Source organism: Lepisosteus oculatus, chromosome 1, assembly GCF_040954835.1.
Source record: "Lepisosteus oculatus isolate fLepOcu1 chromosome 1, fLepOcu1.hap2, whole genome shotgun sequence".
Lineage (NCBI taxonomy): Eukaryota > Metazoa > Chordata > Actinopteri > Semionotiformes > Lepisosteidae > Lepisosteus > Lepisosteus oculatus.
In genome coordinates, this window is record NC_090696.1 from 16,435,130 (window position 1) to 16,460,954 (window position 25,825).

Genomic DNA, 25,825 nt, shown 5'->3' on the forward strand with positions numbered 1-25,825 from the left:
TTGAGTTCTTTGTTTTTTTTTCCTCGCTGTTTTGGTATCTTGACCAGCTACCACTGTGTTGTCTTAACACAGGGGCGGCACCATGTTCAACTCACGCTTAATGTGTAAAGAGGGGTGAAGGGTGCCCAGTAACAGTGGTTGCACAGCATCCCCACCCAGCTCATTTCCTACAATAATGAGCCATTTATCATTCTGGTGCTAGAGTTTTCATACTGTAGGTTAAGGTGGGTGGTTTTGCAAATTTCAGAAATTCCAGGGAGCATTACAAACTGGATTTACGCTTTACACTCCAGGTCGGCAGTCAGGCATCTGGATTTCTAAACTTGAAGTTTGTGGGCTCAAATCCCAGGTGAGCAAGGTGCTTTCGCCTGAATTGCTCCAGTGAAATACCCAGCTGCATAAAGTGGTGCCAATGTAAGTTGCTTGGATAAAACACATCAGCCAAATAATTTCGTATAGAAAGTGCTTGCAGGCTATACTGCATATTCTTTTAGTGCCATATCTTTGATGTGCTGCTCAAAAGAAAATTCACAGGCCCATTGAAGATGTTCATGCTACTCTTTGCTGTTTGGGTTTTCATCATCTCTTGTGGGCAACACAAGAGGCATGTAAGAGATAAGCAAAACTGAACATCATGGCTTTGTCCTGATGCATTCTGCTATATATCAGATAGAATGATTTCCGAAAACCTTTGTACTATTTCACTTTCCCTCAAGCAGAAGTGGTGTACCATGTGCAAGCTCAGCAGCTCAAATTCAGCACTAGGGCCACATTATTTAGAGTGTGCTTTTCAGGGTTGATTGAAGAGACCATATAAAATGATTTTTTTATCATTAAATGGGCAAAGGGGGGTAAAAAAAACACATTGCATTTGAGTTTCAAAGGTCTTGTGTGGATAACCACATTTTTTGGTAACAGCAAAATAAAATTATGGATTTTTATATTAAAATTATATTACCACTTTTTAGATTAGTAAGGAATGTATATTTAAGTGGTGATGATTGTGAATTAAAAGCTTTCAGTGCCCAGTGGTGCATTGTTATTTGAAAATTGTGTTATTGTGTCAAATACGTATTTGTATATTTCAGTTTTCCCCTTGTCCATTAATACAGCGACGGCAATTACTGTACTTGTCAATAGCTGACTGACCTCTATCAGACTCTGAGACACCCTGCAGAGAAGAGATGTTTTCTGGCTCTCTGGTTCAGCTCCTGCTGCTTTGAACACAGAGGGAGTAGGTTTGTTCACAACACTTCCAGATGGAGAACCCATGACACACAAGAGAATGGTAAAACGAAAGTTTATTTACAGTATGCAAAATTGAAAAACTTGTTCACTTTTAATAATGCATTACGTTCCCTGCTGGGGCAGAAAGGTGTCCCCGCTCTGGTAGAGAGGAGATCTGCGATTCGAGCGTTTGTGCTGGAAAAAACACTGTCCTGCAGTGACCCTTTGCAAAGTTCTAAACATCTTGTTTAAAACAAAACTAATGCAACTTACTGTGTGAAAGGCCAGGACGTGCAGCGGGCACTTATTTCTCAGTGGGCGCCGAGATCAATCACAGCACTCGTCCAGAACAGTGAGGAGGTTTATTTGCCTGTACCCATTGCTCAAGGTGTTTTTTTTACGTGTCTTGTGCCATGTCCTGACCTTTCACATACAGTAATAAAGTGTGATTTAATCAAGAAACATAACTTTTTTTTGTATTCCAAACTACCTTTTCCCAATTCACATTCCAGTAGGGACAGCCAGGAAAAGTGAGGAAACCTTACATCCCAGCTGGAGAATAGGCACAGTCCTGCAGCGCCTGAACAGTCACAGTTAGTCCATAAGTTAGTGCCCGCGGTTACATGAGCACCGAAAAAGGCATGCATCCTGCATACTAGCACCCCGGCCATCTGTGCCTTTCAACAAATCAACCCCTTTTCTTACTCCCACCTGCTCAGGTACAGTAAACACGCTGACAAGCAGGATGTTCCAGGATGCACGCAGATCTGTTGGGTGTCTTCAAGAGACCCCCTTGTTCATCCTGGCCTTGTGAAGCAGTTCTTCCAAAATGCAACATTATGGTGTGAAAGCCTATGGCGGTGCTACAGCTGTGAACTCTTAATGTTTAATAATCAAAGGAATACACTTACGTCCAATAACATGTAACTGGAAAGGTATTTGATATGCAGGGGGAGTGCTTTCAGTTTTCAATTAAAATGCAAATAATTAAATAAATAAGACTCATATTGTAATCTGCCTGCGCCTCAAAGCTTTCTAATATGACTGAATAAATACCACATATCTATTAATTTTTGATTAATTACTTTACAGAGTTGTCACACTCCCAGGTCCCAGAGAGCCACAGTCTTTTAGAAATTGTTCCAGTCAAGCCCCCCTCTTACTTATCTGTCTTAATTGTTTTAGTAACGAATGATTGAACATCCGAGGGCTGTTAAACACTTCTACAGCTTTTTCTCCATCTATCAAGTGAATCTTTAAAACTATCACCTTTAACAATAAAACCTTGAGAAATACAAAATACTGTGTTGAGCCTAAATTAAATGCCAGCTTGAAGAAAGTAAACAGCCTCCTGAGAAGTCTGCAAGACAGACTTTTACAAACATCCACAGTGCTGAAGCACTACCTACAGTAAATCATGTCTGTACCCTCTGGTTACATAACTACTGTATACAGTACCTACAATCTGAAGGTGCACACAAAACCCAACCCCTTTCCGATTCCATGAAGATTAAAAAAGAACAAAAATGAGCAAAGACATTTTTAGTTTAGTTGTGTCAGTGCGCAACTAAACTCGACTGGTGAATGATCTGTATGGTGTCCTGGGCGAGGCTCACTGTGAAATGGTTATAATGGGGAAGCCAGATGCTTTCTGGTGCGGGCCGGGTATCAGTCATGTACCCACTTCATTGGCCACACCCACTCTTAGCAAATGACAGGAACTCGTCACACATACAGAATCAACTGGGAAGAACTGTGCATCGTGGTAAGTCCCGGCCTCTCTCATTGTAGTGCAACTGTTACAGAGGTGATGAGAGCATCTCTGTTGCATGGTCTGGGGAGAGGGTGCATGTGGATTTATTTTCTCGTGGTTCATATTCAGATTTTCTGCCAATTGCTAAAAAAACAACAGCCCTTGAAATGTGTTCCGGGAAGCAGAAGGACAATGTCTCTGTTGATTACTGTAAGATGCTCTGCTGCAGGCACTTCCAATGGATAGTATAAATAACTGGCTAAAGGCCACTGGGGATTTTGCCACATTTTTCTTCTGAACACACCTCCAGAAACAGTCCTTTTGTCTGATGATGTGACACCAGAAGCACGTCATGAGTGAGTGTTAAGAGTGTAACCTCCTGTACACCTCTTAACACGACCTGCATTCTTGCATTGTCATTCCGTAGCTACTCTGTGTCACAACATTTTGTGTTACCGACTTGTTTTAATGACACCAAAGCAATGTCCTAAAGGACGATGGGGCGCCCGCTTCGTGGACGCCCTCTCGACGGGACACTCAAGAGGGTTCGAGCCGGGATGGTTTGCACACCACTTGAGCTATGTAAAAGAAAGTGATGGGCTGTTTTCATGTCAGGCTGGCTGGCGTGGAGTGCATGGGTTCTCTGCCCGTCTTCCAAGCTGGCTAGTCTTCAGTGAAGATCTCTGTAGTGTCTTCCTCTGAAAGGCCTTCCTCATTGGGTGACAGCTCCTCAATGGAGCTCTGATCTGCTGAGCCTGTGGGGACATTGAGGACTCAGATTTAGGAGATGGTTCTCGCTCAGATGTTAGTCAGGACACTGGGACTAGAAACAATATTCATTACCTCAGGCCCCAAAAGGACGAAGTCTCCTCTAGGCTTCCATTATTTAGTTTGGTCCCAGTTGATAAGCTGAAAACTAATGTGATGAGTGCAGCTCTCCCTGTCCGTGGCCAGGATCTGATCCCGGTCGCTCACAGGCTCCGGACACACACAGCACTTCTCCCTGGAGAGTCTACCCTCTCAGAGGTGGGTGACTTCACTTCTGTAACTCGGTGCTTGAGCCCTGTGACACCTACACTTTCCAGACAAACTCAGAACTAACTAAATAAGCCTCAGCTATCCAGTAATGAGCTGCCTCTGTTCTGTTACACCCTAAGAAAGGCAGTCCTGTAATTTGCATGTCTGATGGAAATGGGGTTCCTCAGCGATCATGAAGCAGGAACAGGTGAGCTCGAATTCTAAGAAACTAAGTCATCAGCTCTAACCCTAGACAAAAATCTGACTTTTGAAACTTCGTTTCTTAAGGTGTAAGTCCATTCCTGAACCAAGCAAATATGTAAGTTGTACACATTTAATGCTTTCAGTAGGAATGCTTTGCACATATGGCCACTTACCACATAGTAACATTTATTGTGCACAACTCACTCAATAGTTACCTCATCAAGCAAGAAACGAGCGTTTTATGGACAAATGAAACTGCCATGCTAAATTGAATCAGGTCGTGCGGAGGTGCGCGTTGAATTCACTTCCTCTCATAGTAACAGGGGAAGGGTTAGGGGACTCATTCTGGAAAACATTTACTATTTATAGCAGTAGTATTTTCCCTCAGAATATGTTTCGTACGCATTAGAATATTATACTAATATTTTTTCTCATATAGTTAGATCTTGAGACAGCGTGGGAGAGGTACTGACTCTCTTACTGTATGTCCACTACTAGGCTAATGCCAGTGTTTTTTTACGTGTGATCAGATGGTATTGGTGAAGCTGTAGGCGGATCTAAAAAGATACAGTTTCCATATAGGAACCGAACTTCAAAGCGGTTGCGTTATTAGTATTGGTATTCGTTGAAGTGGACTGAACGTAAACGCGCACGGTGACCCCTCGTGGTTTTGAGGCGGAGTAAGAAAAGCCAGCATCCCAAGGCCTTACCGTTGGATGCCCTGTCTTTCCACTTGAACTTGTTGTCCTCCGTGTGTCGCGTCCACGTCGAGCGGAAGCTGACGAGCTCGGCGTTGATGTGAGCCAGGCTCCACTGGAGACCCCAGGAGCTCTCTTTCCACAGCGAGCTGGGGGCAACAAAAACAGGTACAGTAAATTGTACTTTTAAAAATGGCACATGGTGCTTCCGTGTACAAAATATCACTCCCTACAGTTAAACCGGACTGCGCTGAGAGAGAAGGTTCTCGAAATGAGGGCCACGGCCTCTGGCGCAGTAATTGTTTCGAAAAAAGCGCTCGAAATACTGTAGCAGACGTAATAAAAACTTTTTACCCCCTTCTGTAACGTACTGTACACAATTGAACATAACCGTTCTATGCATTTAAAACAGGTTACAACACCAGTTATACCCGAGAAACGTGAGGTTTTATAAAAAAAATAGCATTTGTATTTTTTCTTAACGCACTGTACTATTGCCCTGATATTGCGCGAATTTTATACTTCTCACTTGAATACCTGCTGGTATTCAATTATTATGATAACGGCGACTACGTACAGTACATATAAAATTACAGTGCAACCAAAATGGAATAAATAAGCATCATTAAATACATATGAACAAGTAAAGGTTTATTTTATGCCGAAAACAACACAGCCGAAACGTAGTTTCCTCTCTTTTCAGCATGGAGTAAACCTTCACTTGTTCCTTTGCATACTACGCATGCTGAGGCAGCTACAGTACCTACATGAACTTCATTAACAACATATAACAATTTTAATTAAAGTAACTGAATAGTGTCTTCCTTCCACCAAAACCATTGATATGCAGATACTGTATTCTAGTCTTAAACCCATGTTTACTGTAGCACTCAAGTGGATATAAGTTATTGCAAATCATTACCACCTGGTGACACCAAGTATTACATTAATAGTAGGCTTAATTAAAATTTGGGGAAGAGATCATCCTAAGTTTATCACAATTAGAAGAACTGTTTCCTGCTGATATAGTTTCGTGTTCTGTTTATAATTAGAGTGTTGACTTTCTGTGCTTTTTCCCATGAAAACAGTTAGAAGTGCATACTGGATAAGTACATACACAGTACCTGTGTCGTTTGCAGGGATCTGGTGGGCTGGGGTTCTCCTGAACCAAGGGGATAACAATCTTCTCTGCCATGTCGGTCAGCAGGGAAAAAGTAGGGTCCACGATGAAGTCGATGAAACCTGCACAGTTATTATTTGTTTAGCTGATGCCCTTCTGCAGGGCAGCATACAGCAGACGTGTGAGATTTACATTAGGTCAGTAACAATCATGTGCGGATGACACGTCAACAAAATGAAACATAAGGCCAGCACAAACTGGAAGAGCTGTGCAAGCAATAGGCAAAATAAAATTATTTAAGATTTAACACCATATTCAGCGTGGACAGCAAGTGTTTTTCCATATGTCACAAGGTCCCCTGCCTTTGCTTAGTGCCACACTTGTGGCATGGGTGGATCAAGATATTTTGTAACAGCACGCTGCCAGTTAACCATCATAGTGCTGGAGGGGTGCCTTTGCTTGTTAAAGATCTGGGCCTGTCTGTGAAATGCAAAGCAGCAGCAGGCCTGATCTTGTGCTTGCAGATTGTGACTCTAGATGCTCTATGCTCTCATACCGCTTGCCTGCCTGGAGCTTTCCTATGTGTTGAGTTAAATGTTCATATGGGGCGAAGATAATGTGAGTTGGTACAGTACAGGTACTTTACCGATCTGGGATTCTGCTACTAGGGTGGTCTTCCGGTCGCACAGAGGAGAGAAGGGAAGACCCAATTCTGCTTCCATGTCCCCCTGGGAGAAACAAGATCTAGGAGTTAAATGCCAGTGCTATGACTTTTTATTTGTGCAATAACAGAAAACTAACTCCAGGACTTCTCGGAGTCTTTCAGTGCGACTAGCACCTCGGTTTTCATATTGATCCAGCCAATTATCACTGAAAGAACCACGGAGCTGCGTGAGACTGAAGTACTGCAGTGTACTGAGTCTGACAAGACCTACCCTGTCTGGTTAACATCAAAGATGGGAATGTCAAGTGTATGTTTATCTGCTTCTTTCACTGTGCCGTGGAAATGCCAAACAAAAAAAAAAACTTAATTGCTGTTCAGTTTTCAGTTATTTTTTAAAGTCATTTCCTCTTTTTCAGTTTGGATCAATCATTTCAATCTGCAGTGTATTTTATGGCAGAGGCAGTGTTGGTATTTGAAGTGATTAAAAAGTATTGTGTATTAAAAGTAGGAATTGATTTTGACAAAGGATTGGAAGTGGAACTATAGTTAAAAAAAACAGAGAAATGTCCTTGCACTCTGATGGAGATTGAACTGGCAATTGATCTGACTTGATTGCCTTGTCTTATCCTTTTGTTTTCTAGTACATTTTAAATAAACCAAACCAATAGGTTCTGGCTCCCCTGCGACTCAATATTAGATAAAATGGATGAATGGATGGATAAACCAAGCCAGAGTACTGGAGGGTGGCTCTAGTGCCATAAGGAGAGCTAACAACTGCTAGTTTTCTGTCTCTTCAAAACCTCGTAGACAATGCTTGCACCCGTAGAAGGCTCCACAGCCACAACGTTTTGTTTTCTTTCTTCTCTTTTCAGCATGGAATAAACCTATTACTTCTTCCCTCATAGACAATAGTGTGTACCAGTTTGCTACTGTAGGTCCCTGGGCAGGATCATGAGTTTAGTGCAAATTCAGCAACTAGTCATACTGTAGATGGAGTTTAATAGTTGTTATTAGATATTGGGATTATTTGAAATTGATTGGAACAAGATAATTTTCTAGCCCCAGCTGTGGTCCTTACTTAGGTCGTCACCCTGACTTGGCAGTCATTACCTGTCTGAAGAACTCCTCCATTAGGGCTTTGGTCCAGCGAACATGCAGTGGCCAAGGCTTGGTAGGGTGGCTGATGTCAGCAGTATGAAGCAGCAAAGACAGAGCCTTGGGCTTGTCTATTCTGAAGATGCATAATGAAAAAAATTAACTTTTATCCTCAACACCAATTACCGAAAACCATTTTAATACCTTTTTTTTTAAATGCTGACAGTTGCCATAGTTAATCACAGAAGGTAAAACTTTGAATTTCCCATTGAATTGGTGCATCATGTTTGTCACCTTGTAATACAAGCCCACCCCATTTCCAATTGCCATCAAGGACAAGAAAGCACTGTCATAATGTAATTATAAAAATTTTTTCATTGGTAACAGTTTGGCAAGAGGAAATGTTTTCAGATTTCTGACCAGTTAAATAGCTAAATTCTTCCAATTGACTTTTCCACTTTGTTCATTTTGGAGTCCTGGAAATACAAGACAGCCAGGTCTTGTGATGCCTCCCCCCTGCCACCAGAGGGCAATCAAGTGCTGGAAGCACAGTACCTCTCCTGCTGCTGTAGACACGTCTTCATGGCTTTCACCTGCAGTAGATGGGAGGACATGTCTGTTGCCAGCACCATCTCTATGACCAGCGATCGCAGCTCCCTGTTCACAGCAGAGACCGAGAGAGACAGAGACAGAGATCTGTCATGCACAGGTGTCCATTACACTAGGAGATCCCAACTCTAGGTCCTCATGGTTTGAAATCTAGTAGGTTTTAGTATTGCAGAGCTTTTCACATTGGAGAGGTGTTAATGTGATTCAAGTAGGTATGGTTAGTTATAATTGAACCTACTTATTCCTGCTCTAAAGCCTCAGGATAGTGACTATTAAAAAGACAGAGAAGACCTGCTGAGTTTCAGACCCCAAGCACAGAAATTGAGAACACTTCCGTCGCATCGTTAAACTTTGTGGTCCTTAAATAGCACTGTGCTGCTTATGTTAACTTGCATTTCTGCACATCCAAAAGGGGTTTGGAACGCAATTCGGTATGCACAGAATAGCTGAGGTTCGTGATGGAATATTGACATGGTTGTCTTTGAGTCATTGGTGCATTTTATAGATTTTACAGAAACATGGTTGACTCTTTGGTAGAGCATTTGTCACATGAATGAAGATTTCTGAATCTGAAGGTATGTTGTCAGATGGTAGGTTGAGGTGTTTTTACATAGAGCTACCTGATAGGAGTGTCAGTTCCCTCACATTTCATTTTCATGGCCAAGGCAAGGAAAGGATCATTTTCAGTATACTGATACAGCATATACACACCTGGGCTGGTGTGATGCACAGAACCCAGCTTTCGATTTAAGGCAGTGTTTGTATCTGCACTTTTGTTGAAGTGTTTCTCAGCCTCTGGGTGGAGGCTGCTTGTTTTTTAAAAGCAGGTGGATGTTAGGAGTGCGGAGGAGAAGGGAGTGAGTACCCCGCTGGTTCTTACACCCATTCTTCCCGGGAGAGGTTGCCGAAGATGTTCATCTGCTGGTCCTGCATCAGCCTGAAGGCGGCGCTCACATGGTGACTCTCCATGACCGAGCGGTCATTGTAGATCATGGCATAGTTGGATCTGTCGAGGAAGAGGGGTACACCACATGTAAATACAGTACATACGGAGCAGTGACACTGTGGCTGATCTGCGCCTGTGGCTGGAAGGCCGCTGTTTCAGATCTCGCAGCCGGCAGAGGGATCCTACTCCGATGGGCCCCTGAGCATGGCCCTTAACCCCAGCTTCTCCAGGGGTGCTGTACAATGGCTGACCCTGCGCTCTGACCCCAGGCTTATCTCCCTGTTTGTGTCTCATGGACAGCAAGCTGGGGTATGCGAAAAGATTAATTCCTAATGCAAGAAATTGTACAGTATATGGCTAATAAAGTGATCTTATCTCTCTATACGACTCCAAACATGAGGAGGCCATTTGGTCCGTCTTCCTTATGTGGTTGCTAGTAATTAATTGATCCAAGTGTTAACCAGTTAACACACACTCAAGCCAATGAACCTGCCAGCATGTCTATGGACTGTGAGAGGAAACCCATTCGAATGAGGGGAGAACATACAAACCACCGTTTTAAATCCCTTGATCTAAATTCTAACCTTAATTATGTATTCTAATATTTGTTTTGCTCTTTTTATTGATTCCGGTAGGTGTGGTTAACCGGGTTCATTCAGAAGTGCTTCCCACTGTTGTCTTGTAAGAAGGTTTTGAAAAAGTCAGGCTACCAACGTCTTTCATCCCTGCTCTGAACTGCAGTGTTCTCAGTGAACTTTATTATTTGACAATTAGTGGGATCAGTTTTACACTTAAGAGGCTAGTTGTATAGAAGCACTGCAGTCTGAAGTCTTGTTACAGGCACATGCCTGAGAATGTAATATAAGAGGCTTTAATTCGTGGAAAAACCTATCTTTTGGTTTGTAGTAAAATCTCAACTTGAAGGGAGCAGAGTAATTTTAACCAACCTGTATCCATACAGTATGTCTGTCTAGTATATAATATACCTCTGGTTAGGCTTTTAAGAGGCAGCACGCTTTCTTTCTGTGGTGACTGGGGGAATGTTAGAGGCTACACTGCAAACTGGTTCTTTTTATGCAAAATTTTAAAATCGGAGACTCAAATTAGTTTTGTAATTAGAAGGGAAATTGCTCAGAAAATGTCCCTTGGAGCTGCTGTTTTGCAAAGCCAAGCGGAAGACATTCCTGGTAAACTACAGGTGCTCAAGGGACCGATTTAATTAAGCAGAAGATAAAATTATGAAAGGCCCTTTTAACAGAATCGAAATGGCAGTAGTGCACTCTTATTGGTCACGTCTGGACAAGATTTGGATGGGCTGGAAGTGTTCTTGCCAAATAATTGTGTTTATATAGTGCTTTTCATCCCAAAGAATTCTGAAGCACTTCTACTACATATATAGAAGAGGATCCAATTCATCCATCACTATAGTGTAGCATACATCTGGATGATGTGCTGTAGCTACAGTATTATACATCTACAGTACATGTTCATGCAGCTTCACTACAGTAAACCACGTATCGGGTGGTGAGAGAGAAATTGCTTAACAGGTTTATTCAAGAGGGAGGGTCAAACTGTACAGGAACAATGTGGAGTTTAGTCAGAACACTAGGTAACATTTCTGTATTTTACAGACAGTGCTCTGGGATATTAAAAAACCTACTACTATTTAAATAGTAGTAGGGAACTTAGTTTCAGTGTCTCATCCACATATTCACAAACACTTTTCAGTTTCAGTGTTTGACCTGCATATACAGGTATATATATGATGTTTGACACATATAGATGCAGTATTTCTATTGCAAAAACATCATCTACCTCAGAAATATTGTCAGACTATATTCTATGTTGTAACTGATTTTAGCTGAAAAGCTGGTCAAACACTTTTGTCTTCTCTCGAATTGATTACTGTAACGCTCTACGCGCTGGGGTATCTAAATCCACACTAAACAAACTTCAGTATGTCCAGAATGTGGCAGCCACAATCCTGACCAGTTCTTGTGCAAGGTATCACATTACTCCTATCCTGGAGTCCTTGCATTGGTGTCCTGTCAGGCTTTGCTCAGCTTCAAAATCCTCATGCCCATCTATAAAAGTCTACATGGCTTGGCACCGCAGTACCTGTCTGACTAAGTGCCATCCTGTTCTCCATCTTGCAGCCTTCATCTAATTCTATCCCTAAGGATATTAGGGAGTCGCCTTCCCTGAGTACCTTCAAATCAAGACTCAATAACTTCTTACCCATGTGAACATGGGGAGAACATACAGACTCCATGTAGATAGGACCCCAGGTGTGGAATTAAACCCAGGGCCCCAGTGTTACTGTGCCACTCTCACTGTAAAACTCAAAATAAAAGTTAGTTTTCGGGGTGATGAAACAAATCCAGATCTCTTGGTAATGGTGATATATTTTTCTTTTCTAAAGCTTATAGGACAGGAATAGAGTAAAGGTTAGTTTTCGGGGTGATTAAACAAATCCAGATCTCTTGGTAATGGTGATATATTTTTCTTTTCTAAAGCTTATAGGACAGGAATAGAGTAAGACCTTTCTATGAGACTATAGTGACTCATTGCAAAGTCCTGGAAATGACATTTTCTTGTTGGTCTGGTTTTAAAATGTGCAAAGTAAATAAAGCGAGAACTTTTGATTCCCAGAAATGAATCCCAGCGGTGAAGAGGTTAGCGGTGTCTTGTGTTTCCTGTAAATATCCAATTTTGGAATGCAAATATGGTCTTTAAAGTATTCCATGAAAAATGATAAGACTTCTGCATATCACTCCTTGCTTTCCAAATTTAAAATATTTTTTTATTTTTTTCTAATACACGGACTAGACAGCTTTATTGTTTCAATGTATTATTTGCTTGCATGTGTTATTTTATAAAACAACACAGCAGCTCACGTAATAATAAATTGACGTGCACTGAAAGCTAGAGGGAAGCTTTTTTGTAGACTTTCAAGATTCAGTGACTGAAGAAATAAAACTGTTACAGAACTGGCAGAGTGCAATTTGAGCCTCCCTTTTACTTTCAGGTTCTCTGAGAATGGGCCTCGTACTTTCTTTCCAAAAATAAAATGAATAAAACGTGCCAGAACCCAGTCAACTTTGGTACTGAGACTTTGAAAAAAAAACATAACAGGAATTCCAATAGCCTGCTAAAAATATACCCTGTAAAAAAAAAAAAAAAACTTGTTTGCCTAAGCTGCACTGGTTTTCGGAGATGAACAAGTGTTACAGCCACTAGTACTGCTAAACCTTTAAGTATTTAGTGTATTAGGAATTTATCTGACCCTTGTCACCCATTTATCTGACCCTTGTCATGAATATTATTGCTGTTAACAGATATCTCGATAATGTTTGTCTCTAACGCCTTAAAACGTTTCCATGCAATGTCCTGGCTCTTGTATTCTCTGCTATAAACCAAGACCTGGTAGTTTCATGTCATTCCTTGACTTAAAGAGCTGTGCAGTGTCTCGGACCTGGAAGGATTCTCGCCTTCCTTCTTTGTCAGCAGGCTTTGATCAAGTGCCCCCCACTGTACTGTACATACAGAAGCCCAGTGCACCAGGCTGCCTCCTACAGTAAGTCAGTTGCTGCTCAGCCCTTCCTCTGTGGGGGTCGAGGAGGGGGCAGCGCACTCCTCTTGCCCTCTGGTCAGGGGCGTGGCAGTGTCTTACCGTGTGCGGATGTGGAAGTTGTTGGTTGTTCCGGTGTGCTCGAAATCGTGGATGGCGGCGGCGAACAGCACAGCGAGCACCTCCAGCTCGCTGAGCCAGTGCTGCGGGGAAGACGAGAGAGAACACCGTCGGGGTGCCATTGTAAGGGACATTGCCGGATCAACCACCATAAACATGAAAAATGTGGGCTGTGGGCTTTTCTTTTCAATGGCAGATTGACTTAGAAGTGTTCAGTCACCTAGTGCCAAAACCCTTAATCCCAAAGGGAAAAGCTAAAGGGAGTATTTAACAGGAACGTTTTTTCACAGCTGACAACAGATTTGTTTTAAGAAGTTCAAAGGTATATTAGTGAGGAAGAGCAACATAGTGTGTCACCTGAAAACACCTGAAGTGTAAAACCAGACTGTTGAGATCACCATCACTGAAAAAACATTACGCCTACTGTAAATACATTTGGAAACAAAATGATTCTAGTGTAGTAAATTATCAATCTTGCCTAATTGCATATTTTTTACTGGTTTTGGGAAAGCAGCCCCTAGAAACATTTGAGGTCACTTTGGGCAGTCTGAGTCCTCTGTCTCTGGCTTACCAGAAGAGAACTGCAGCTAAAAAAATACAACTTTTCATCTCCTGTCTTTCTTGGTGTGCATAAGGCTCCTGCTGTATCGCTTCTTTCCTCTCTTGTACTTTAAATATTTCATTCCTACTCTTGACAGGAGCTCCCCATGGTTCACAACGCACAGACATGTGGAAGGAGTCCAATGTGGCAGGTTTGTTTCAGGCCTTTGATATCAGATTTGGCAAAGTATGACAGAAGGAGGTGCTGGCATAGTGTACTGCTTCTCAATAATTGTCTTTCAGTGGAAAAAGGAACTTTTGGCCTGTCCAGTAAGTTACGATCTTTTCCTGCTCTGAAAGGTGGAGCTTTACTTCCTGAAAATGAGTGGCAGTCCAGCTAGAGGCTTCTGACAGCCATTCACTAAGCTGTGAGTGTTAATTAGCGAATCTGTGCTAATGAGCGTGCAGGAGTTAAGGAGAGAGCAGTAGTCATTTGTCTGTTTCCATTAGGATTCCTGCACAAAACCGGCCTGGGAATACGTAATAGTAAAACAGGTCTTCAAGCCTCCCACTGCTCAAGAGAGATCTATACGGGGTTCTTGTTTCAAAAATGACTGTAAGTATTTCCTTATAAGGGCAGGGATATCTTCAGGAGAATGGAAGTGAGCGGGTCTGGAAACCATTACACATCTAACCGTTTATATAGACAAGAATTATTTTGCTAATTATTGTTTGTGGAGCTTCTGCCTCCCGTAGTGGTCCTAGATATATTCAGCAGCAAAAAAACAGACTCTGTATTTGGCTGAGAGTTCTTTTGTGAATGCACTAGTAAAAATGAATCAGTGTATGATCTCCTACTTGATGTCATACAGTGTTTTCGCGAGAGTCGATTAGACAACCAGGTATGAGGTATAGACCAACTGTCAAATTTCAACATTGACATGTATTTCAATAGGTACAGTACATTATGTAAGAGATTGCAATTGCTGTAAGAGTGTGAGCCGTAAATATTTTCATGAGAAACAAGGGTTTAAGGTTTTAAGGGAGAGCCTCCTTTTGCTGATGTAAAATACATTGTGAATAACCTGTACTAATGGGATTGGTTATTATTAATTATGTTGATTTGTTACCATTGTACCACATACCCGGGCACTTTATTGAAACAATCTGAGTGAAGTACCTTACTTAACACTACAACAGTACCACCACTCTTGTTATTTAAACCCATATGGCTCCAGAGCCCAGCCAGTATTCCACACTTAAGGCCTGACTGTCTCTATCCATCACCTTTCAGAATGGCTGAGTTACTGATCTTAATCCCACTTTGACTATTCAGAATGAGAGTTGATCTTGTACTGCTCTGGAGCAGAGATGGCCTGGGCAGAATTGGAGCCCGAAGCAGCACTGGCCGGACACAGAGAGCTAGGATGGAAAAGACCCCCACTGTCATACAACGACGTGACATTGTATCAACGACACTGCCGGCATGCATGTATTTTCTTAAAATTGGAATTGCCAGTTACTTTTTAGCCTTACAATTAGACACCTGTCTGTGCCATTCATTATCTTTAAGTCCCAGTGAGCCTCACAGTTCCATGAGATTGGCCACCAGTAGGAGGAGCAATTTAGTGGCTGATGTAACCTCAAGCTTACACTGTCTCACCACTTCTCTGACCAGAGCTCCGTTCACGTTTGGCTAGTGGCGTGACCCAGACTCTTAACTGGCGATGTCTGGGAGTTATGGCTCAACATGAACTAAATGAGATCCTTAATTTTGTTTTTACTGCCTGGTGTTGACTTACAGAAGAGCCCGCCACTTTCAGTGCCTGAAAACTCAATGCTGTGTGCAGTGGGAATTGTATTGTTGTCTGCAGTCAGGGTGGAGCAGGGATTAAGATCGACAGATTACCACCAGGCCAGTGCGCAGCAGAAGGCAGTGTATGGTCTGCGTGACGTCAGCAGCATGGATCTGGCTGTGATAGGGGTTGCGGTGTTTATTGTAGCCTTTCTCCAGGGCTCCCAGGAAGGTCATCAGGAATGTGATTGGAATCTGCAATGTAAACAGCACAAGACAATTTCTTATTACCTTCCTCAGTGCCTAGAATCCCCATCATTCCCCTGCCTGTGTACAAACCAGGAGAGAGAGAGATTTTGTGACGCAAATGGCGGCATTTGGATAAGCAGGGTACCCTGAAACCTAAAATTAGTTGTCACAGTGTACTATTGCTAATAGTCCAGAGACACTGGGGGCTCCTAATGTGGCTTTTGAATCATAGAGCTCTTTTTTATACATTTTGTCACCTTAGGCTGTGAAGCTCAGTGTCCAGTTATAGTAAAAGCTGTATTGTAAATTTCCTTTCTTTTCCTCTTGGTGAATTTAGAAATCCTGGACAAAGCAGTTGAATGCTTTTAGGTCGATATCCTAAAGAAAATATTTTTATCTTCAAAACTTATGCAATGTATTTAATGATCTCACTGATCTTTTCTGTACAAGGGGCAGGAGAAGTGAATTTTATGCACCTTAAAGCGACTGATGAGCTCGTATCTGGTCAGCAGTTCAATGACCACGGTTTGCAACGCGTGCCCTCTGCTGGCTCTGTTCAGTGCCAGCACGTCGAAGTTCCATCTGTCGATGTTCTGAAAGAAATTGTAAACAGGTCACGGTGTGAGTTGGCTCACTTTAACAAAGGATAGGGTTTGTGTCATCTCCAGCTCAAACATGGATCAGACGTCTGCATGTCCACACCAGTGTGTTAGGACTAGTTTGGGGGTGGGGTTACTTTTGGGAAAATTCTAAAATATTTAGCAGTTTAAATTGAAATTTACTTGTTACTTAAATTGAAATTGATGCCCATGGAACCTGGCCTGCATGCAAACATTGACCACTGTGGGAACCACAAACAACTGTACATACCTTTCTTTCAAACTGTATCAATGCTAATTAGTCATACATTATTAGTAACCTAAAACCTTTTTTAAGGGGCTGATACTATGGGATCCCTGAACGCGGCAGATAAAGAAAACATTGAGGAATTTGATCAAACGTTTCCTTTAATGGTCTCAAGCCATGAAAAGAAAAGTGATGTGCATATGTTGTAACATGTGCGGCTGTTTGGAAATGAAGCTCGAGTAGCTCTTTTGCTGACCTGCTTGTAGGAGCTTTACCTTGCCTGAGACTGGCCCGTAAAGCGCCTGTTCTGATCTAGGCAGCTGAAACCATCCCACAGGCTATGGACAGACCTAGAGCCGTCTGCAAGCACGACTTCTCAGTCCCTGCCTGTGTAGAGCACGAGATGATAAAGTGTTTCCTTACCCGGAGGTTCTGAATGACGGCCGATGGCTGGTTAGGAATGGCAGCGGTGTAGGCTTTCCTAAACATCCTGAAATACAGCAGCATGAAAAGTTCCTTATCGTATTGATTTACAAGGTGTACACTGTATAACTGATATGCGTTGTTGTTGTTTTCCCGAAAAAAACAAATAGTACGGATAGAAAGTACTATACTGTAGGACTCCCATTCCACAGCAGTTTGATCCTTTTGAAGTTTTATATGCTGCAGATTCTCTTTCGGTTAATTATTGATGATGCAGAAAAGCAAATACTTTTCAGAAAGCTGTACGTAAACTGTTCAGAACTGTTTAAGAGACAAGGACAAATGTAAAATACTCAGCATCAGGTGTTGGTTTTCACACAAGAGCATGCAGTTAGATGGTAAAACCTTGGAAAGGCAGTGGGAATCACTGTGCTCACCTCTCGACAAAGATGCCAGCCTGCACCGCGTGAACGATGCTGCGAAATTTTGGTTTCTCATCTGACCGCCGACCTGGAGGGCGAGCCTTCTGGGTAAAGGTCGAGGCCAGCCAATCCCGGACCTCGGTCGGGACCGCCTCCGAGCGGATCTGCGGGAGGTCATCTTCTGTGTCCAGCATCTGCCTGAGGGGAACAGCGGGGAAAAAGGACAAAAATGGGCTTACAGAGGCCTAATCCTTGATCTCACCAAGCCAGGTGTTCACGAGGGGAACTATTTTCCCATTTACAGTAGTGATCTGGAGACCTGTTTACACAACAGTGGAGTTTTGCAAGAGTAGTCTGCGCAAAGTACTTTGCACAAGAACTGCAGTGTCTCACCTGTGGTTTCACCTCATGCCCACCTGGTCCAGAGGCTTAATCGCTTCTCCATTTTGCTGCCTATAAGTGAGCTATAGTGCATTGACAGGAAGTGCTTTGAATTACTCAGACTGCTCAGGGCTGTCAGGTTTCCAAAAAGCGGCTGGCTTTCTCATAACTATTGTCAAGGCTATTGTTTTTGTACAGGTTCTGCATAATTTAGCCTGCCCCCATTCATATGGCGCCCTTAAAGGTTATACATCTGGATGCAGCAGTATGTGCATACAGACGAACGTGCTGCAATGAAATCCGAGCCCGTTCTCGTTTTTGGTGAAGGGAATTTTTACGATCATTTTGGACAGTCCAGGGTGCATGGAGTTTTGCAAAGAAACAGGGATATGCAGGCTTAGCTTTTCCTACTTGTTTGGTTTTTATGATTGCTTGTTTTGATAACAAGGCCGTGTGTGTGTGTGTGTGTGTGTGTGTGAGAGAGACAGGTGGCTTGTGGCAGTTGTTGGGTAAGCCGTTATCGTGAAACCCTGTGGTATTATAGACACTTGTGGTGATAATGTGCTGGATTTTAAACAAGCATGTGAAACCAATGGGGTATGGCTTAGGTATTCGGCCATTTCGTACCATTCACGATTTCCCTCAGTGATTTTCTGCATTAACTTTACTATTTCTTTAAATTCTTTCACTTACATAGAGCTGGGAGTGAGATGTGGGAGTGGTTGTTGATAGCAGGGACTCGGTCTGTCCTCTTGTCAAAACGGTGGAGCACAGAGGCGGAGTGACCACTACGCACCATGTGGAGGGAGTCCGTTGAAACAGCTGGTTATATATCTGGGTGCAACAGTATGTTGCGCAGACAGACCTGCTTCACTTCGATCTGAGCCTGTTTTTGTTTTTGGTTAGGGGAGGTTTTCCGATTGTTTTTGACAAGGCAGAGGTTGTGTGGTGTTTAGCAAAGAGACGGGGGTATGCAGGCTTACATTTGGTTGTATTGCATTTGGGAACCAGCCCTTTAATACCTCAGCCTCGTAGTGAACAGATGTAGACGTGAGCAGCATCAGCATGTACTGTAAAAATAGTGGGAGATATGTGGAAAAAAAGATCAGTACCTTGTCTCATCGATGTACACTGCCTCCAGGAGGGATGCGGTGTAATCTAGGTTCTTCTTCAGAGCTTCAAAGTCCACATCCTTTTCGTCCAGCTGTTTCACCATGGAGCGTAACCTGTGTGTGCACACACAAACAGTTCAGCTTTTATCTGTGCTGTAGAATAGTTGCTGATGAACAGTCAGCTTCATTACATAAAACATTAGCCTGTTTGTAGATACGGTATGTGATGATATAAGGCCTTTCCTACCAGAACCAACACAAAAACACTTGGGGAAGCAAATAGAAAAAAAATGATCTGATTGTCGTCTTTGAAAATGAACAGGTGTATTGATCAAGAATCTGTTGAATGCTTTCTACCAAAGTTTACTAGGGTGCTCCACGTGGTTTTCGGCAAGACTTCGCAGTGGCTGATCCAAGTATTCTGTCTTGGGGAATGTTTGCAAGCCCACTGCAGGTTTTGTTAGGCAGGTTTATCATTCAGCTCATGTGAACCACCACATGATATGGGTGGTGTGGGATAATGACTGTTGATGCTGAATGGTTTTTCTGTGATGTGACTGCTTTCTGGGAAAGCAGACAGTTAAAAAGAATGTTTTGGAAATGGGCTTGAAGCAATTTGCTGCTCTGTGAATATCAAGAATGGAGTTTTTGCAGTCTGGTCCTTGGTAATTGGCGAAGCGATGATATGGAAGTGATTTAATACTAAATACCATGCTCTGTGGGGAATGTGGTGGCAGCAACAATTCATTAGAATTCAATTTTCCATGACAGAAGAAAGCTTACTGTCCTCACGCTGCACACAAAGCCACTCCAATGGGATTTTGTGTTTAAGACCTTCGGACTGGATCAGATAAATGTAACAATTTGAGAGCAAGCTAAATGTTCTACAGATAGAAAAAATCCATAAGACAAGAATTGATTCTTTGAATGATCTGATTTAGGACACAATTGTAGTATCCCTTTTGTACTGTTTGGAAACAAATACTGAATTGAATAATTTATAAGGGGTATTATTAGCACAGTTCCTTATAGCAATTAGCTCCCTTTGTCACAACTCCTCATCTTCCATAATTAAAATGAAATTTCATAATATAATACATTTAAATTGCTTAGAAAATAATTATGTCAAAGCTTGTTGTACTCCCCCCCTCCCCATTTCACAGGAAATGTGATTTTTAGTAGCTCTCTGGTTGACCTGTGGCTTTTGTTGAAGGCTGACATTAGCACTCAGGAAACCATCTTACAGCCACAGATGTACAGCTGACTGGTGCACAAGACTATCACAGACAGGGTCCAGGGTGCTACGTGATGTGACAGCAGAATTTAAATTGGGGAATGTTATGTTAAAATTGTTCAGAATGCTGTTAACTTTTGGTCACCTCATTGCACAAGGAATATTGCTCTTCGGGAACCAGTTCTAAGGTGACCAGATTGTTTCCCGAGCTCAAAAGAATGTCCCATCATCTACGAGAAGACCTGACCGAAGTATTCCAAATCCTCAAAATTTTTGGCCTTGACAGAGTCCATTCCACGGTTTTCTGCAGAATCACCAGTGAAACACGGACTAGCGGATTCAAATAGAGACTAAGCACATTTTTAACTAGCTTTATAAAAGGAGGATAATGGGTGTCTGGAATAAGACATTCAGCTAAGCTTTCCAAGCTGACATCCTGGCTTCTTTAAGAGATTTAGATGTACGGGCATGTTTTCACACGTGCTTGGGAGAGAATGAGACAAAACACATCGATTGATTTGTCCTTGGACGTGTTGCAGTCTCCATAACGTTCCATAACTCCTGGCAGGAAAACTGGTGACGTTCCATCACACTGATGGGCTCCCAGCAAATCACAGGTGAGCAGACTAAAAATCACCCGCTGACTCACTAATCCTGACTATCCCCAGGCACTGGCCATCATGTACTGCCAGTTAGGGAATCCTGGTCACATGACTCAGCCTCAAACATGGTCATAGAGCTCAGGCTGTGCCCCCTCTGTAAGTGCCTTTACTTTTTGAACCACTTGTCCCCTTCAGATTTTGAGAAAAAAGAAATAGTAAATTTTTGAGAAAAAAAGAAAAGTAATCACAGCAGATGGCAAATGGAAACTTTTTTTTAATGAATGTTTCTTAAACACTAAGGCAAAGTCACTGCTGCCTGTGGGTGTGTAGGGCTGAGTGGTTAGTTTGTAGGTGTGAAACTGCTTTGTCTGTCTTAAATTCTAATGTTCCATTGACTTAGAAAGGAACTGAAAAGAAAGAAATGCAACGCAGCCTTGTGGGTCGTCGGATATCAACTGCTGCTTGTGGCTGTGCTGCCAGAGGCAGAGAGGGCAAAGGCATGCCCTCCAGTTTGCGCTCTGTAACAGGCATGAATCTACGGCTGCATTTTTCCGTTCAGTATTTCATTTGGCAAGTGGCACAAAATGCCCAAGGCGTCTGGTCTGAAACTGAAGATAGCTGTTGGATCCAAGATTTCACACGCGGACAAACAATGTCACTTGAAAGCGTATTGCATATACTGACGCGCAGCATTACATGAGCAGCAAAAACTGTTACTGGAAAGTTTGGCAATGGCTTTTAAAGATGGATAGCCTGGGAGAAGTGATGCATCTTTACAAGACATACTGTATGTCTTTAAACAACTAGCAGGCAGTGTGACACTTAATAGCAAAGATGTGGCCAGCCTGCTGGGAGATTTAGTATATAGTGTGGTGAGAGATGGTAGATCGCAACTTATGATGCGACCTGCTACCTTCAAAGCTTTCTGAGGACAAAGTGACATTCATCACATTTTGACACACTTTCAACCACACTGTAACAGAAAACCTTGACGTTGACACACTTTCTTTGTCACAATTGTCACGATAGTGGTCAAAATAACAAAAAGAACGTGGAACTCATACCATGCAGAAAATGTACATAAAGCTTAAAACTGATACGGATACAAATTATTTTTAATCTTTGTTATCCATTTTTGAATGATTGACATCTTTCCTAGGCCAGCTAGACCCAGAAACACAGACGTCACTTTATAGCTAAAAGCTGGTGTAAGGCAGGCTTTTGTCCCCTATTCACATTCTTAAGTGGATTACTCTTAGTGCTTGGCTTTGTTATTTTCACAGGCGAGAAATACATTTATAGCCTAAGTTAGGTTAATATAGTTTTTTCTTCTTTGACCTTGATATGGTTTTCTATTACAGATGTATCATATTTTGATATATACAGTACAGCTCATCAGTGTTCCATTGCATGTATTCCAGGAACTTACTAGTTGGTTGCCTCAAACAATACACTGTTCTTGGAAAGCTGAAGAGGTCTTTCCTTTAGATATGGCTAAAGATGTTAACATGCTGATACACAGTACCATCCTAAACAAACTGACAAACTCTTAGCTATTATGCAGGTGTTTACTTTTTGTATGAATAAATATTTTTATCATATGTTTTCTCCCATGCAATTAGTTCTTTTAATTTTTTGCATATACAGTAGTAAATTGAATATTCAGTATATTTTAGTCTCCTGTCTGTGACTACTTTGAAACTGTTGCAGACCCCTTTAAGAGGAAACAACAGAACCCCACCGGTAAATCCTTTTAGGTTATAGACACTGAATTACAAACTCCTGCAAGGAGGTGGACTGTTAGTAAATTATTGTAGGAGTTAAGAACAAGTTAACTAGTTGCTCTGGATTCTTTCAAGAAATGGCTGGATGAGATCAATAGCAATTAAAAACAAGTTAGATGTCATTTTGTTAAGTAATGTCCATGTTCTTGTAAAAGCCCCCAGAATGAGGGACTGGAGGTGGCTTCAATCTGGGAGCGTTCCCTAGAATATAAACCCTTCCTCTCTCTAGCGCTGTCACTGCTCTATTTTTCTTTTGTGCCTATAGAAGATGCTTCTTGGTAAGTTGTAAGTTTTTATTTTTTTTGGAAACAGATTATTATACAATAACACAATGGAAGGCAATTCAGTATTGGGATGATCTAAAATACAAGAGATAAATGTGTCACTCAAAGACCCATACAGTACCTAGCACACTGTTTTATTGGTGTATAATCAGATGTGCTGACCACTGTCCTAATGTTGGTTCCCTAGCATTAAAGTACCTGTGTATTACAGCAGCCTGGATAAAGCACCTTGCACACCTGCTATAAAGAAGAGACACATTGTGGAATTGTTGTCCCCAGTGAAATTTATATCAAAAAAGGACACCTTGCAACTTTCACAAAACAACTGAAAACACTGTGAGGGAAGCTGACCTTCATATCATACAGTGCAAATTTCCAGGAAACTAGCTACATAGAAGTCCTCTTTCACTTTTTTAACTGCCATGCGAGCACTGAAGTTCAGCCAGATGGCAGACAACCTCAGTAGGAAGTTAGCTAAGTCTGGAGTTTTGACGCTTGGAGTTCGCAAAAGAACTTGGAAAGTTAAGCTGGTGAACCACTCCTCCAAAGTTTTGGTTACTACAAGAGCTTCAGCAAGAGAAGAGAACAGGCATGACATTCTGCCTAAAAAGCAAAACCCTCTACCTCAAGGCAGAGAGAGCGCGCCCCGCTCCTCGGCTTACCTGCAGATCGGAGCCTGAAGGTGTTTCTTGCGAACTTTCACAAGCTCAGCCATCAGGGCTGGGACTGGAGGAAGAGCTGCTGTGCCTGTGGTGCCCTCGAGCGAGAGAGTCAGTAAGACGGAGGCGCGCGAGAGTGGGAGAAAAGTGCTGTCAGGATATGACAAAAGTTGCACAGTCCTGAGACACCGCAGAGCGAACGCAGAGTGGTCGCCCCCCCCCCCCCTCAGGGCCCCTGCCCTGCCCTGCCCTGCTGTGATTGGCCGGATGCATGTTTGTTGTGCTGATGCGAGCGTGGGAGGTGGAGGTTGGGCAGGGGGCCAGTCATGCTGTTGGGATTTTTTTTTTGTTAGTATGGGTTTTATTTATTTATTTTTGCAAGTAATCTCAAAAGCGGAGATGCACCAGGTTTTCCATTGCACAAGCGAGCAAGCGGGAGGGAGCGGGTTTTTTCAACGCAATAGAAAACCCACATCATCCTCACCGCTCTGAAGTAACCTTGTCCCTCTGGGTTAATGTCATGAAAGTGCTGAGGGAAGTTAAAAGGAATTAAAATGATTCAGTATACAGAGTAGGTGACTCAGTTATGTCTTTAAAATCCTACATTGTAAGTAAAGCAGTGCATGTGTGTATATGCTGTACAGTATATATACACAAAGTTCAGGATTAAGTCAGAAAGATACTGAAATAATGTGCATCCTGTGAAGTTTTGACATTCTAGAAGTTTGCATTTTAATTCCAATTAAAATGTTCTAAGTTCTTATTTGACTATTATTGAATGCTATCTAATATAATACAACTCTTGGGAGATTTAGTAGAAATGGCCAAATGGTCAAAGCAACCTAACACAGGAAGCTACCTAATTCTTCTGAAAGGCAGAATGGGCAGCACTGCTGCTTTTAATTTGTTGACGGAGAATTTGTTTTTACTAAAGGAGTAGATATTTTTCACCCACCTAGTCCTAGTCTATACTGACCCTGCAACACGGAAAGATATTGTACTAAACATGTAAACATTGTAAATACTTAAGTCTTAATCCTGTATCTGAAGAATGTTGACCTTTTTCTTTGCAATTCAAGTGATCTGATATTTTTTTCCTGTGGTTGTCAATTGCTTGAGCACGTGGTCGTTCCCAGTGTGACAATCCATCATGCTCTTAGAAAGCACCATGTCTCGCTGGGTGTTGGGATGCTGTATTCAATGCGTTTAATTTTTTTTTTCAATTACAGTATATTTTACAGTTTAGGTCTGAATTTGCATCTGTAGGTAACTAAATTAAAGGACCAGAGCAAACTCAATAAAAGTATATGTGTATTTTAAAACAATTCTATTAATGAAATAAGTATTCCGGTGCCTGGCTTAGAGAGGGATAACATTTCAAAGTGTTGCTGTTTCAGCAGCTTTTTATCCTTTCTCAAGACTTCTAAATGAACATACAGGTATTTCCCTGTAGTTACTTCCCTGATTGAACATCAAGATAATTGATCTGTCAGTGTCATGACAACAGATGATGTCATTTCCTTATCAGAGACGCAGATCAGTAACGCATATTAGGTGGTTATGTTCCCAAGGAGTTTCAAAAAGCATGGTTACTGATTCTTTATGAAAAAAAGTGTAAAACTTATAACAAATAGGACTTAACATCCACATGTGGTTAAATCACAAATGGTAGATTAAGTGAACCAATTAATTGGATATTTTCAAAGAAATATACCTAGTTTGTCAGAATGATCAAACCTGGCAGAATTTATTTCATGGTTCTCTGCATTTGCATGTTCAGTTCTGAATATTTGAATGTATCATGGTTGGCAGTGCTAGTTCTAAAGCTAGTCTTCGTCTTATTTCAGTGTTTTGTTGTTACTCCTGTTTCTCAGCCTTTATGATTTTGGCTTCTGGGTCAAGTTGACTAAAGTTCCCATGTTCCCAGTTCCTGACTGCTATTAGATTAAGAGTTTATGACATTATTTAGATTGGAATAGCCTAACTTAAATGACTCCTTAATAGCTGATGAGAGAAGTTCCATATGGGGTTATTTATAAAAGCGTGCATGCTGCGAAATTAGCAGCTTATCCACTGACATCCAGTTGCAGTCTGATTATCCTTGTGCAATTTTAAGTCTGATTTATCATTGGGAAAACTGCACTTCTGTGAGCTTCAGTCAGACTGTTTTTTATGACACTTTATTAAAGAAATCCTTTGCTGCCTTCTTTCTTTTAGGGAGTTTGTGAAAAGTCTTACAATTTGTCTCAGCCCCTTGTAGTCAGACCTTCAGTAGAATTGCAGCTGACAGTGTAGCTGAAACGGTAGGTGTGTTGTAGTGCGGGAGTATTACAGTATTGTAGCTGTCTGAATTTCCTTCAGCCTGATTTTGTCAAAAAGGAGCAACAGCATAAAATAATGTCCCAATCCCTTTATTCTTTGTGTTCTGTTCTACCTGCTGGCTACTGTGGGGTAGAGGCTGCACAACAGT

General features: G+C 41.9%; 1 protein-coding gene and 1 long non-coding RNA gene across 2 annotated transcripts in view; one reads left to right on the forward strand and one right to left on the reverse strand.

Annotated features, from left to right (window-relative positions):
• Positions 1–1,284: 1,284 nt before the first annotated feature.
• Positions 1,285–23,533, reverse strand: LOC102695581 (dual specificity calcium/calmodulin-dependent 3',5'-cyclic nucleotide phosphodiesterase 1B). The gene is made up of 14 exons (XM_006629352.3): positions 23,359–23,533; positions 18,793–18,906; positions 17,315–17,497; positions 16,878–16,944; positions 16,085–16,201; positions 15,474–15,614; positions 13,007–13,107; positions 9,268–9,393; positions 8,334–8,435; positions 7,794–7,914; positions 6,666–6,747; positions 6,024–6,141; positions 4,912–5,048; positions 1,285–3,735 (listed from the first exon to the last, which is right to left on the reverse strand). The coding sequence occupies exons 1-14, from the start codon at positions 23,409–23,411 to the stop codon at positions 3,644–3,646; spliced, it is 1,554 nt and encodes a 517-aa protein (XP_006629415.1). The 5' UTR covers positions 23,412–23,533; the 3' UTR covers positions 1,285–3,643.
• Positions 4,982–25,825, forward strand: part of LOC138224420 (uncharacterized) — a 60,765-nt gene continuing 39,921 nt past the window's right edge. The window contains exon 1 of the long non-coding RNA XR_011182909.1: positions 4,982–5,067. This is a non-coding gene — a long non-coding RNA (uncharacterized lncRNA). The remainder of the gene's footprint in view (positions 5,068–25,825) is intronic.

Bases quoted from the DNA above. Each gene is read 5' to 3' on its own strand.
- LOC102695581 (XM_006629352.3), bottom strand. From the start codon at position 23,411: ATGGCTGAGCTTGTGAAAGTTCGCAAGAAACACCTTCAGGCTCCGATC. The intron at 9,394-13,006 runs GTAAGACACTGC...CTTCCTCGACAG, and splicing joins AACTTCCACATCCGCACACG to ATCCAACTATGCCATGATCT. The intron at 5,049-6,023 runs GTACTGTGTATG...TGTTGCCCCCAG, and splicing joins GATCCCTGCAAACGACACAG to CTCGCTGTGGAAAGAGAGCT.